General features: G+C 38.9%; 1 protein-coding gene across 7 annotated transcripts; it reads right to left on the bottom strand.

Annotated features, from left to right (window-relative positions):
* Positions 1 to 1,228: 1,228 nt before the first annotated feature.
* On the bottom strand, positions 1,229 to 15,091 carry C9orf72 (C9orf72-SMCR8 complex subunit). 7 transcript variants are annotated; one of them, XM_061468776.1, is made up of 11 exons: positions 15,032 to 15,091; positions 13,280 to 13,765; positions 10,204 to 10,263; positions 9,222 to 9,317; positions 8,211 to 8,275; positions 6,039 to 6,111; positions 5,478 to 5,594; positions 4,864 to 5,099; positions 4,356 to 4,413; positions 3,720 to 3,829; positions 1,229 to 3,640 (listed from the first exon to the last, which is right to left on the bottom strand). In XM_061468776.1, the coding sequence occupies exons 2-11, from the start codon at positions 13,721 to 13,723 to the stop codon at positions 3,454 to 3,456; spliced, it is 1,446 nt and encodes a 481-aa protein (XP_061324760.1). In that variant the 5' UTR covers positions 13,724 to 13,765; positions 15,032 to 15,091; the 3' UTR covers positions 1,229 to 3,453. The 7 variants fall into 7 exon arrangements, with proteins under 7 accessions (XP_061324760.1, XP_061324758.1, XP_061324761.1 ...); XM_061468774.1 differs by having other exon boundaries at positions 15,002 to 15,083; XM_061468777.1 differs by having other exon boundaries at positions 15,007 to 15,071.
* Positions 15,092 to 15,301: the final 210 nt, after the last annotated feature.

Raw genomic sequence — 15,301 nt, 5'->3', positions numbered from 1 at the left:
GTTCCCCAGATTGTCTTTTGGCTCTTTTCCAGGTGTCGGGGACCTCCCCCATCTGGATGATGATAGAGATAGGAACATTTAAGAGAAGGGAATGATTACCAGTCGCTGTTCCATGCTGTTTAAGCAGCAAGTTCTTTTTCCATTCATTCCTACTTTGAAAAGCTGCCTTATGGTATGCTGAAAGTTCTTGCAGGACAGAACTGAAGTCAGACTTACTTGATGGTCATTGTCAGGACTGTCCGTTTTTCATACATTTGAACTTTAATTGAAGCCTCTATGTTTCAAACCTCTGGACATGTGCATGAACAGCATGGCTTTGAGAAGTAAGATAATTACTTCCTTTAATCCAAGTCTCACATGAACAACCTTGTAAATAAGGACACGCTGCCATGGAGTTTCCTTGGTGTTTTGCCGGAGTGGGAGCTCTAACGAAGCTGTATGCCAGCTCAGAGGTAAACACAACCATGCTCTATTCTGCACGCTAACGCATATGTTTTTACACCACTTTACCACTGAAGGAAAGACAATGAACATTTTTCAGGCTCCCATTTAGACACTAGAGGGGACCCACATGCCAGTATGATATCCCTAAATTTTTGACCACTGCCCTTTGTCTTCACTGATCTGAAAAACAGGAAGAGAAATCTTCCTAATGCCTTTTTCAAGTAGGGTGGAGTGTGGGAGGCCTGGGCCCACTGTATTGGTGTATCATATTGGTGGTTCAGACAGAAAAACACTACCAAAACACCCATTTTGCTCTGAAATAAAACTGACATTAGGACAAACTGATATATAGACTGGGAGTATCCTCTGCAGTCCCATCGAATACGACACTCCAGTGGATGCCTTTCCATCCTGGCTTTATATATTCCCGGTCAGGAACTAAAATCCTGAGGAAAGGTATTCACCGACTGCTAGACACAAGTGAACTCCTTGAAACATTTCTGAACTCTACCTTATGGGATTAAAACTTTGTAAAGAGACTAAATTCTTTTCTGAGTACATCAGAGACATAGCAAGTCACACTGGTCTCAGCTTGAAATGCACAGGTCCTTAACAGAAATGGAGTTACAAATGTCTTTCTATCCATGAGTCTGCGATTAACCATCTAGCCATAATTTTTGATTTAACAAGAAGGAAAAAGGTTTCGTCTTCATTTCAAAGGATAGAAGATAATGATTCTATCAGATACAGAACAGGAATTCTATGAAAAAAAATCGGCAGCTACTGAAGTCAAAAATTGTGCATGAATTTTATTAAAATACTTTGTTTCCTGATCAAGATTTACAACACAACACGCAGATGCATTTAATAACTTACTTCACTATACATTCTGCACTTGTGATGGTTGTCCAACAAAAATAGCAACTGATAAAGTTCCCAGCTTTTAGTAATTTCAAAAAGTGACATCTTCTGTAAACAAACAGACCTTTGCTGTTAGCAGAGTCAGTGTTATCAAGCTGAAGTGATTAATTTCAGCAGCACATTTAAAGCTCTTTAGACTTCAACACAACTTCTACACTGGCAGTTTCAGCAGTGTTTATTACATCCTTTTTTTTCACAATCTTAGACATGAGAGTAAAAACAGCACAATCAGGCTCTTCTCCAATGGATCAATTGATAAAAAACACAGAAGGAAATAAAATGGTAGGAACACAAACACAATCCTGGCAAAAGTAACATACATCAGTGTAATTCTGACAAGCCTCATGAAGCACTGAGCTTATTGGGAGTCCTACATACATACACAGCAACAAAACAGCCCCACAAAACGTTACTAATTCAACCAGGTAATGCTGATGATGTTCATTCACAAAAATGGTGTGCAGCTGGTGCTTAATTCCATGTCTTCTCATAAGCTCTAAATATGTAATTGTGAATCTTTGTCTTTCAGAAAATGTAAGGGAATTATGGACACCCAAACGAAGGACAATATTCCTTGTAAAATACGAGTATTGCGCATTTCAGGAAAAGTTGGGAATCTGGCTTTTGTTACCTTCTTTGCCTCTCTGCATGCAAGGGACACTAAAAACAGCAGCCTGATCACCAAGGAGTGTTACAAACAATGTAAGCAATAAAGTAGCTGTGGCTTCTCAAACACACATGCAGCTCTTTCACAATGAATACTGAGTTATGAGGTTACGCTAAAACATGACACAAATATATTTCCTGCATTTGTCCAAACAGAGCAGAGATACAGCAACACGCAGTACACGTGTACTGCTGATTTCAATGTCACACACCAAACGTGTCAAAACCCAATACAATGGGTCTGGATTACCCTGACACCATACCCCTCTAACTACTACTGAGAAAGAGAGGTTGAGGCATGCGAACAGAAAACAGGGATTTATTTTGAAGCAAAGCAAAGCCAGAGATGTGTTAAGATGATCTAAGAAGATTGGCAAGATTACTGACTAGCATTCGCGTAGTAAAATGCTAATAAATGTTAGTCCATAGCTGTGCTCATCTCCGAATTAAGGGTTACTAAATATATTAATAGCATTGGAAAAAAAAAATAAATTAAAAAATCACTGTTTTCTCTTTTAATTTGGCTGTCACCTTGGTGTTCTTTGGGAGGGTCTAATACTTTAATCTGAACTTTATTTTAACTGAAACAGAAAGAACAGCAGCAGTTTACAGAGAGAAAGACTGACAACTGCTGCCGAATGACACATTTTTCTGTTTTGTGTTTTAAAAGAACTCAATTATGCTGGATTACTGACACTGCACTGCAGGAGGTGTCACAGTGTCCCAGCTGGCACTTACAGGCACAAAGCCGCTTAAATAATGATCCAGTTCCCACGTGCAGAGTGCTGCTCTTTAAGATGCTAACAGTCAACAGTTTGCACACAGAACAGCACTTTGCAGTATATTAAAAATCAAACACCTTTAAATGCTCCGAATGAAGGAGCCAGTAATGTTAAAAAAGGAGATGAGGGAAGTCCTATTTCATATTATGTACCACATACATAATAACACTTTAAAAAGCTCTCTGAAACTCCTAGAAGGCCCCTATTCCACAGCCTCCATGATCAGAGAGGATGTATGCATTGTATTCTGCAGAAACACTAAAATTACTGACACAGCAGAACAGAGAAAAACTGACACACACCTGAGGAAAGTCCCTGGAGAAAGAAAATTAAAATGCTTCCCTTTATTGTATGTATGTTAGAATTTACCTACTAAACCTATATGGCAAAGGAACCTCTGGTAACGTTTACTGATAAAAAAAACACATGAAGAGATGGATTCATTAAAATCATGCTTGTCTAGCTAAGCTAATATTCTCTCTTAAGATGTTCCTCTCCTGCTTCAGACAGACTGTAGTGTATCTGCCTAATTCTTCATCCCCAATCCAGTCACTGATTGTCACACGTGTGGTGGTCACACTAACAGATGTCTTCTCGCACCATGCAGGATTGCAATATTGCACGTTAGCAGTGGAGAACTTTAAAACGTCATAAGCATATCACGTTCTTGTACGCTAGTGTAGAATGGCCTCCCAAAGATGAAGGAGTGTAGACCTGGTTTAATCTTCTCAGCCAAAGCCATTATTATGTTAAGATCGCCCTCTGCTGTTAAGTCAAGATCTACTTTTAAGCTACGAAGAGACCTAAAAGGTTTCTTTCCTCTTTGTCTGCAAGAAAATAAAGGGTGTTGTAAAAAAGAACAGAGCAATTTTCTCAAAGCCTACTTTCCATTATCTGTTCACTTACGTATCATCCTCAATGTATTTTATTAAAGTCAAGGCTTTTCTGTGGAGGACTAGCAGAAATTGTGCAAGGAAAGTACTCCTTAGAGACAAGCCAGGCTTCAGATGGAAGATCTGTTAAAAATTATACCAGAAAATTAAGTACACATGGAAATTCAAGAATAATTTTAAGAATGTAAAATAGAAACAAACATTGCATACACATATAAAATATCCTTAATTACAGCACATCAGGCACATGAACAGCAGATACACTCAACATTGTTTTGTAGTTTTCTACATGCTCTAATACAATAAATTAGAGCTGTTTCACAATTCTGTTCGGATAAAGCATTATTTTCCTTCTTAAAATTATCTGAAACTAATTCCAGTCAGGTAGCTCTCTCAATACTGTAACTGTAGACACTGTTGCACAGCAAGAGAAAACATGCATTGTTTTTCATATATAAGAACGAGTTTCAGTATTATACTACAAGAAACAGGAGTATTCTTCTCTCTAGTTATGCAGAGAAGAATCACAGCACTAGTAAGAAGAAGAGCTAACAAGCCAGCCAATTATCTGTTCATGTTAAATTGTATGTTTCTAGGACTCAAAGTACTGAACTTTTGCTCTTGTTCTTTCTGAAAAAGCAACAATTACCTGGTCCAGGAAGGCTTTTACTAACGTATCTCGATGCAGGATATCTTGAAAGACATTTCTACAGATAAGAAAGCAAAGAAGCATGTGAGCTAACACCATGAAGGGCCACTATCTGCCCAGCAGCTGTGCACAGCAGTAGCATTACTGTTTACAATCTGAGAGAAATGCAAACTGAATTCAAAATTTAAGTGAAATATTATCCTGCTAATTTTAAAGCTAATAAAGAATTGTACAGTAAAACTTTTGAGTGAAATGAAGTAAACCCAGGAAAGCTATTAGACCTGGTCAAATACACTTAGCTCTGTTACATCCCTAATTAAAACAGGCAACAAAATCAACACAACATGGTCAGAAATATCACTGAAAATGAATTTCAGTAATATTTAGTGCAACAAAACTACTGACAGAACTGGTAAATCCCCCCAAAACGAATGCAACTACCAGAGCTCAAGGAGCTTTCTAAAAGCAAATCAAGTAACACTGAGAGATGTAAGAGAGAAGTACATACAAATCAGGTGTGAAACTCTCATCTGTGTGGATAATATAATCTTGAGACATTTCTTCATCTGAATTAGCTCTCCAAAATGCTGTCAGCTCAGATCTCATATATCGTCGTTGGTTATAGATGTGTTCATGACAAGGGGGCATCTGCTTCACTGTATTGACATCTACATCTATATGTGTAGTAGGATATGGGGCATACATTACTTGACGGAAGGGCAACACAAAGCTTCCTGTTGCATCCTGTTTTAGTGAAAAAAAATACTTGGAAACTGTAGGACTGATGAACTGTTCTTTTTTTTTTTTTCTTTTGGTACGATACAAAAACTTGGGGCCTTTTGGGATTCTAGCCCCAAGTAGGCAAAAAAAGTATTATTATTGTACCTCGAAGCATAGGAACAATTCTGGACAATACTCAAGAAACACATGTGTCAGAAGAAAGACTGGCTTGGAATTTTAACATGCAACTAGTTACAAGGAAAGCTATAGTGCCAGAAAGGAATCAAAGAAAGAGGACGTATTTCTCTGAAGATATCATTTGCACACAAATCATACGCACACCCATCCACTGAATAAAGTTCTTAGACTACAGAAGAATAGAACTCTCCTAAGCATACTTACTTTGAGCAAGCCTTGAACAAAAAGTCCTGACTCGTACTTGAAAGAAGACTCATTTCTACAGAGTCTGGAGCATTTCCTCTCTGACGGTGTAAGAAACAGACATAATGTCCTCACAATCTGCGTTAAAAAGAACATAAAACACAAGCAGTACATGATGCAGATTTATTCACCCATGTAAGAAAAATTATCCAGACACTTATTTCTTAAGAGTACACAGACAATAGCCATTGACATAGCTGAACTGGGCAAGCCAGTTCAGACCTCTTCAGTTTGTGTATTTTAGCTAATAAACTTGATTTTAAAAGCTCAGACTCATTTGCTACTTGTTTATATCAGTAACAATTAAATACATTGCTTTTCTTACAGTTGCCAGAATACAACTGCTAAGGCAATTTTCAGGCAGAATTATCAACTGCTAGACAAATCAGCTGCAGTAAGATAACCACACAACAGTGTTCCTTCCTCCTTCACCTCAAGTGTGTTTATAAACCTTGTTCCAAATAACACACTAACACTCTTAATAATCAGAATTTCAGTTTGGTTAATTAGAAAATGCATTACCTTATTAACTTTTTCTGCGCTGCTTCCTACAACTACAGAGCAACCACAGGTCTGCAGGTGTGAACTAATTGCACTGCAAATAAAACCAAACATAGGTTAATAATCAAACTTTTGAAATAAAAGAATTACCATCTTCACAAGAAGAATGAAGTGTGAAGATGTGAAGAATGAAGTTGCTAGTATAAATATAGGCCCACACTTATAGTCCCATAACCATAGGACCTCACACACCTCTGTAAGCTACTGATGAAATCCAGTAGTTTGGCAGTATCTACATTTTCATTTTGGTAAATTAGAAGACTGTCACTCAATCTCCCAACACCAGTTATAGAGCAAACAAAAACTATCTACTGCTACGATCTAGTTTAATTACAGAATCTATATCATTACCTTAGAGTAATAGAAAATATATTAATAATGATGGATTTGAAAGCTTCTTGACAGAAGATCAGTTTCATGCTTGTTCTCATTTTTTGATACTGTGGATCAGAAACCAGTTTGGGGAGATTTGGCAGGTAAACTGTTCTAGCTCTTGGTAAGTACACGGGCAAGACCATGACACAAGCTTGAATCCTTTAGAATACACACAGGCATGTTGGCAGTTGAATGATCTTGTCTTATGAGTTGCCAGCAGCACAGATCTGATTTGGTTTATCTTAACTCTGCAGGCTAGAGTAAACATACCTGGACTAACCTTCACAATTATTAACTTGTCCTTAGCAAACTTCTATTGCGGTTTCTTATCCTCATGCTCCCTTCCCCCCTGCACTGTCTCAAAGCAACACCTGGCCCACAGCTTCAAAAAGTCTAGATATCCTGGAACACGTAAGTACCATTAAAAAAATCTTCTCCAGTATCTGTGGTTATACAAAAGTACATTTATGTTATCTTACTGCATTGTGTGATTAACCAGTTCTGTTAAACACATCTAAAAGACAAGGACTATAGTAGTTATGCTGAGACTCTAAAATCCTGCAAGTGCACTCTAGTGGACCTGCTACTATTTACTTTATCAAGTGCATTCTAGGAGTTAAACTTAAGGCTACCTGAATACTTAAAAATTCTTCCTTTGAGGCAGAAATGGATGCTCAGTTTCATTTAGAAGTTACTAAAAAAAATGACAGCCTATTTTAGAGGCTGGTGTTGTTACGCCAGTTTTTTAGGTTTAATCCAATTTTAATTCAATGACATGTATAAATCCATACAAGACTATATTTAAGACTTGACATCTGAACCTAAATGAGCTGATAAGCTTTGCAGATAAGCTAAAAAGCAGACATTTGGACCCTTCACACAAATGGCCAAGTTATTATTTAATTTCAGAACAAAACTTCCAAGGAGAAGTAGCAGCAAAAAGAGAAAACTGATACCATATAGTCTACCTGCCCAATAATCTACATTTGGAACAAAAATAGCTCATTGCTGTAGGATCAATGGCTCTAGTTGTTTACAATAACCCATTCCATGATATTCACTTATAAATTTTCTATGGAACTAAGTATAACATTATTATGAAGAATTAGATAATTTTCTGTAGCACTGAAAAGTGTATGAGACATTATAAACAGGCACTAAACACTACATAAATGAATGCAGTTACATTGGAGGTGTTCTGAAAGGTAACAGAACAAACTAAAATATATGAAATAAGTTTTCCCGCAGGAAGAAACCAAACTGCTCTCACGGGCAAATACTTCCACTTGTACATTAAAGACAGGATTAAAAAAAGAGAAATACAGAAATTTAATAATACAATTTAACAAGCATTCTATATGCCATACCATTAATGGCTCCTATTTATGCAAGTTTTTGGCATTTCATAAAAATGTAAAACTTTGACTCATATCCTCATAAAATCAAATATATAAAAGAAAAATTATATTTTATAGGAATTCTATTATAAAGCAAATGACTGTGACAACACAGTCTACAGAGATGTAGCTATTAGCCCAGAGACATTCTTCTAAAGTGACGGGAACTTCTACAGCATTTTATAGACAAAAATTCAAAAAGACAAATACATGTAATTCTCCTCCTCCTATAAGGAAAACTAATCTAGTGCATGTTCACATGCACATGCAGATAATTGTATATGTACATGTACACCCATATGTATGCACACACAAGTTGAAACCATTTTATTACAGCATAAATCAAAACTAAAATTCGTACTTGAGAAGAAAGCCTTCATGGCAACTATCCCCAATGTCATCATCATTTAGCACTGTGTCGCTTATCTGAAATGCAAGTAAATACAAACAAAGGTTAGACAAGGATCTACAACACCTTCCAATTAACTGATTTTTAATGACAGGTGGGAACTACTTAAACTAAGTTGTAAGACTGCCCCCAAAAGGACAACATTAAAAAGACCTTCTGATTTCAACCAAAGTATTTTGAAAATGAGAAAGTCACTCAACGATTAAATGTTCTTTACCAGTCACAAGTCAGATTCTTCCCAATGTTTTTCTTCCTATAATCTTAGTGAAATCACTTTTACTTCTCCATGAGAACACTAAACCACACTGAAGCAGGTATCATAGAATCAATCACAGAATCATAGAGTACCAGGCTGAAAATTACCTCAAGGGTCATCTGGTCCAACCTTTCTAGGCAAAGCATAACCTAGACTAGATGTTCCAGCACCCTGTCCAGCTGAATCTCAAATGTTTTCAGCACTGGGGAGTCCACTACTTCCCTGGGGAGGTTATTCCAATGGCTGACTGTTCTCACTGAGAAATATTTTCCACTACTGTCCGGTCAAAATCTCCCTGAGGATAACTTGTGCCCATTACTCCTTGTCTTTTCCATGTGACTCCTTGTAGAAAGGGAGTCTCCATCTTCTTTTAGCCACCCTTTAAATACTGGAACATGGTGATAAGGTATCAACATTAAAACCATTTACCCAATTCATTTTGTTTTGCATCAAATAGTCTTTGATCACCCTAAACAGTCAATTTTCCTAACTGTTGATCAAAAAGCCACTGCTAGCACTATTACGTTTACCAAACTGAAAGAGTTATGTTAAACCATTCCCTGTACCACTTAGGAGAACTTGATGTAAACCAACCAAAGTTTACAAGAACTTATGACAACCGTTGGCTTTTGTCTGCTACAGAATGTACTAAACCTTAGTGCCAAAGTCACTTTTTTAGTCAGAATGCAAAGAACAGAAGGACTTACATCTATTTCTTCTGGAACGCTGTGTGATTTCATAGATGAAAGAAGTTCCATTACAGGAATGACTTCTCCTGTCAGCATTGGAATGATGCTCTGGCCCTGTGCAGTAAATAAAATGCTTCAAGTAAAAGCACATTGTGCAGCATTGGAAGTTACTACTAACATGAGCTTGCAATATTACACGCAAAACATCTTTAACTTCCAACTGTTTGCAAAATGGATGCACAGACTTCTTGGGCTTTGCTCATCAATAATTATGAAATGTAAACAGATTTTGCTACCCAATATCATCTCTAAAATGTATTTCCAGGGTCCTAAGTAATTTTCACAATCAGTTTGATTGGTCTAGACAAGAATTATTCAAAGTGAGATAATTTCATCCTACTGTATTACATGCAATTATTGTTAAGCATTTTAGATCCAAGTTTGATGTTTTAACAATGACAGGAAACTAAACCCAGGCATATTCATTATTAACATACAAAACTTCTTATCTGGTTTATCTATCACAAAAAGCTGAAGCCACAATTTTATATTTACAGTTTCAGAAATGGAATTCTTTTCACATCCTTATCCATAAGGTCTCCAACCACATTCCAACGTGACAGACTCCGTACGTCTCTGTAACTTGAAAAGGTAACGACCTAGTGAAAAACCATCCTTGACAGGAGGCGAGCATGAATCTATGGAAGCTACTGCCTTTACAGAGCTTCAAGTAAATGATTTTCCTTTTCTGAAAGGTAATTATTCTTCATAGATTTCCACTTTACCCATAAAATGATGAAATATATTTTCCTTCAACTTGTTCACAGCTTCCATCATCCTATCTTCAGAAACTTTGCCTCCTGTGCATGGCAGGTCATCAGCCAGTCCAAAGTATCTTCTTGGATCCCAAAAATAAGAAGCAGCACCAACTTCTACAGCCATCAGATCCAGGCAAATAGTTTTGTGATGGTGTGCCATACCCGTCAACCAGGTCCCTTACCTGATCCTCCATTCTCTCTGTGCCTTCCAAGACAATCTTCTGGAAATGTTCTTGCCTCTCCTGAGCAAGAGAAGCAGTTAAATATAAATGCTCTGGTATCTGTTTATATATGTATGCACACAACAGTCAAATGGTACAGTTTCTTCCCTCTGGAGTCATGCTTCTTAGATTCAAATTTTGATGTTCAAGCCTTTTTTCTTTTACAGAGTTGACATTAGTGGGAAGTGGTGTCATTTTAAACAGATCAATGCTCCCTGCTCTGGCCCCCACCAAACCTTTCACGTGCTTGGGCAGGAGCAGCAGGAAAGGGAGGGTGTGACGATAATGACAAAACATTCTTCATTACAATCAACAAATGCCAAATGATCAGATTATGGTACAGAATTCCACTTTCTGTATGGATTTTTATGTTTAAATGGATACGGTACAGACTGATGGTTTCTGATGCAGCAAGAGAAAAATGAGATTTTCAAAATGAGAAAAAAAAATTGTCTGGAAAAGACAGGAAAAACAGGACTTTTTTTTTCCCCATCTTGAGACACAAGTATTTGAAACATTGTTTTATAACCAAGTACAGGAGGCATGAAATCTCAAAATACATAAAACACAATGTACAAGGGATGGACAAAGTTCTCAAAACAGATTCAGCAGGAGCTGAGTAGCAAACTGCATTCAAAACGCAACTTACAACAGAATAAAGTTCTTCACAAAAAGAATTGGCATTAATCACTGAGAAGATCAATACAACATGCAAAAAAAAAAAATGGAAGATGCTGGGAAAATTAATGATATCTATTGCTAGATGCTGACAGGTTATTGCATTTTTATTGGTTGCTCATTAGTTTCCCAGGGACCAACTACTCAAGAGTTCAACAGCTTCAAGTGGGAAACTTTTCTGAATGGATGAACAGGGAACAAGCAAAACTAACTTGCCTTAAACCAGGAATAAATCTTGTCAAACCATCTAAAAGAGGCACCTGCAAAAAACAATATTGGAACAAGGCAGATTCCTTCAGGGAACCTCCATTCCTTCAGTATCAGTGAAGTAAGACATCCTTGACAGTGAAGATCCTTTGTTTTAAAAGAAGTCAGTCTTATGAAGGTAAGGCTGAACAAATGGTGTAAGCCACTTCTTTTTAGAAATATAATTGCTCCAAATTATTAAACAAACACCTGGTAATAAAACTGAAGTAGAGAAAAGGGTTTTCTAATTCCCATATAGATGACCTGCTCGGAGTTTCTTGTCTCTCTTTGCCAGTCTGTTCCATGCTTCTCCTAGTTCTTGAGTTCAGAAGAGCTTCTTCTCTTCTAAAGTCTATCTAGAGCTCTTGTCTGGCTCTACACAGAACTCCTGATAGCCAATAACCATAGCCATTATAAATTCCAGAAGAGATACATAGTTCCTTTCAGATACAACTTTAGTATTTTTTGTTCTGTTTAGCCACAGTTGCTAAACTGTTCCAAAACTCAAACTACAAAATGAGCCTCATTTAATTCAGTATCATCTTACAACTCATGCCTAAATTTTAATCTACATTTGCAGTTTCCTCTCTCCTATGTAAGGCTGCAGAACTGCAGAGATATGCAGGGATCTTTGATCATCCTCAAAAAAAAAAAACCCAAACAAACCAAAATACCCTGACAGACAATAAACATCCACCTCGGAATGCATCACTGTCTCAGCTAAGCCAGTTGACCTATCTGCCTCAAGAACATCTGAAAAAGAATGAAGAACTTAATGACTAATTTCTGAGGAAACTAGTAGAAAAGATTTGCCATTCTCAACACCAACTGAAGGCTACTTCTGCTGTAGAAACATACCGGTATGGGTCAATGTCCAAAAAGAGCTAAGATTACTGTAGTTAAGAATGATGGACAATTCTTATTTGCTACTCACATTAAATTTAAGTGCAGAGGACACTAAATGACAGAGAAGCAATGTAATCAAGGACACATGATAGAATTCACTTAAGTCAAAAGCACTAACATCCAGCATGCTTTTAGAAGGCTAGATTAAGAATGACATATTTGTGTTTCTACTGTAGTGAAAATGAACTTTATGTCCTATCCTTCCTCTGAAAAATAAAGCCGAGATGTATCAAGACCCAATGTAGTGGAAAACACTGACAGGCATCATCAGGGAAGACGACAAATATCACTGGAGTTACTGCAGCAAAAAGGAATCACCACCACTAAAATTAACATCAGCTTAGTGTTTCTGGAAACTTAATTAGCTCAGATAAGAGTACTCAGAAAGGAAGTTTAAAGTATGTTGATCAGAAGTCTGAGAAGAGGAACAAAAACTTTACCAAACATATCACAATACACACTACAGCTGACATACAACGCACTGCTGTAAGACAACTTGTACTCCATGAAGATGACAGATTTTATTATTACGATTTTTATTGTCTAAACATTATTTAAACAAAAATACATAATAATTTTCGCTTAAGAAAATATCCATAATGTATCTAAAGGTAAGACTTGTAATTCTTCAGAAAAACTTAGCATGTTTTCTGAATTTCAAAAGTATAAATATTTGGGCTAAAATAGATGTATTTTTGTGGTTCTCCCGTTAGTTTTAACACAATTTAACAATCTTGCCAAACTGATTGCCGACACCCTCTTTTAAAAAAAAAAAAAAATAGAATTATAGCAATGACAACATTAACTGCATCAGTTCCCTTTTCTGGACCTCAACACTGGAAACAATCACTTTAACACAGTAAATTTACAATTCAATCTGGTTTAAAGATGCTAACACACTTAAAAGCAACAATTTATAACTAATTAGTGAGATGAAAAACAGTACAGGATGCCTATTTCACTTCAACAGTCTGGTGCATGTTATGTAATTTACTAGGACAAGTACTGGTGGCTAAAGACCCCAGCCTTGAATTTGCTGACATGTTAGTATCTTTCAGCCTTCAAAATTGTATACTCGTAAAGAGGTCAGCCTCCTCTTGAGTTTTTGCATCTGGACTGCTATACAGTAGGTGGCATAGACTCTTAGGTCTTGCTTTTGCTCAAGACAATCTGGACAACTGCTTTTAGTAATGAACAATACACCTACCTTATGCATCCATATTCTTCCTTTCCTTATAATATGTGTTAACCTATCCACGCACACTCTGTGAAGTGGCAGGTAGAAGCTGAGTTCACTTTGTGGAAGTATAATTGATAGTCCGTATGTGCTTCTGTCTCCATTCCAGTTTCCATCAAAGATTAATGACACAATGATTACCCTTTTTTCTGCCAAGACGAAGAATTTCACATCTATTGCACCGCTTTCTGCATTCCGAAGTATTTCGCCATTCAGGGTGTGGTTTGCAAGGAAAGTTATTTCACCATCACTGAGAAGTACCTGTTCCGTCTTTGGGGCCCAGATATGCCGCACTCGGGGGCCAAGAATATTGTCCCAGTAAGCAAAAGTGGCAGCTAGTAAAGGTGACTCGCCATTCAAGGAGATCTCTGTTTTAGCAACTGCAGGAGATGGTGGTGGACAAAGAGCTGACATGCCTGCTTTCTCTCTTGCTTATAGCTGAAATCCTTACATTACCTACAAAGAGAATTTCGAAGGAAAAAAAGAAAGTGTTAGGGCAGCACTCATTATTGCCTCATCTTTTGTTTCCAAATAAGGTTTCAGGAGACAACCCTGACTTCTGCAGCTGAGATCTCACTGTACACTTCATGCAAGAAGGAAATGTGTATGCATACCTTCCACATAACGAAGTGGTATGCTTTACAAACATTAGTCAGTCAGACCTCAAATACCCTTTACTCACTATACAAGTCCTACAAGCCTGCACAACATTCAACTTGTGTAAGAAAACTGACATATGATAAATACATCCTTCACATCATGGTGATGTGCAGGGTGTTGCAATGTAAGACAAATGCTCAATACTTCTCAGAATGTACTGATGGAAAACTCTTCAAATCGCATAGATGTAAATGCTTAAAACATTTTCCCTGACAGTTTATGACAATTCTACAGCTTCCCCATTTTGACAGGGCTGCAGAAGGTTAACAGGAAGTGTCACCTCCCGTAAAACTTATGCTACTTACAGGAACACATTAAATGAAGTTTTATGAACAAATTCAACACAGGATGAAAAACTGTAATATGTAAAATGCATTTATCTTGATGAAACCTCATACGACCAGAGCTTTCCTCTTCACCTGCAGCACTGCACACTAAAGGGGAACCTCTTAATTCCCTTTCCAGCACCAAGGGAGCACTAACACCCACCTTACTGAAGGGGCTATAGCTCGCTACACCCTGACACTGTTTTGTTTCACCTGTTTGCTCCCTACTGAGTGTCCTTAACGACATGCGCCAGACGCATTTCTTCACAGCACGGGGTAAAGCACGTTTCCCTCCGGCCGCTGCTCGGGTCTGGGTGAACACACCAGACTGTCCCCGCGAGCCGGTGACAGCCCGGCCGCTAGCAGGAAGCTGAGGCCGTTCGAGCTTGTAAGTGTGACTCCACGGTTTCCAGGGAGGACGACGGCCAGCATCAGCCACCCCCGCTTCCTCTCGCCCACGGGCTGACGAGCCGCCGCCAACAGCGACAGCGGCACACGGCCACCGCCGCTGTCAGCCTCTATCAGGCCCGTTCCCACCCCCCAGGTCTGGTCTGAACTTCGGGAAGGACACACCTCCCGGGGACGGGGCTGGCCACCACGCTACGAGAGGGCGCAGCTCTTTCCTCCCCCGACAGGAAAGGACGGTGACAGTCCCCGGGGAGCACAACACTACTCCTCCAGCCCCGCCGCCGCGGCCCGCACCCACCTCACCTGCGCACCGAACACCGCCCCGCGCCTGCGCACGACCCCTGCCAGCACAGCCCGGGGCCTCAGCACCACTGCCGCGCAGGCGCGGCACCGCCCCGTGTCGCAGGGAGGCGGGAGGCGCTGGTGCTGTCCGGGAGGGAGCCTGCATGGATGGGTGCTCGTGGGAGTGGTGGCTGAGGGCTTACCGCAGGGGCAGCGGGGGGAAGATGGCGGCTGGCAGCGATGGAGAGCTGCCTTCGGCGCCGCGGCAGGAAAAGCAGTGCTGGTGTGCTCTGGGAGTGGAGCGCAAGGCAGGGCA

This window comes from Pezoporus flaviventris, unplaced genomic scaffold (assembly GCF_033815535.1).
Source record: "Pezoporus flaviventris isolate CSIRO_AGI_PZ_B2104156 unplaced genomic scaffold, CSIRO_AGI_Pfla_v1 ptg000050l, whole genome shotgun sequence".
NCBI classification, from domain to species: domain Eukaryota; kingdom Metazoa; phylum Chordata; class Aves; order Psittaciformes; family Psittacidae; genus Pezoporus; species Pezoporus flaviventris.
This window is presented reverse-complemented; position numbering and strand designations above follow the sequence as displayed.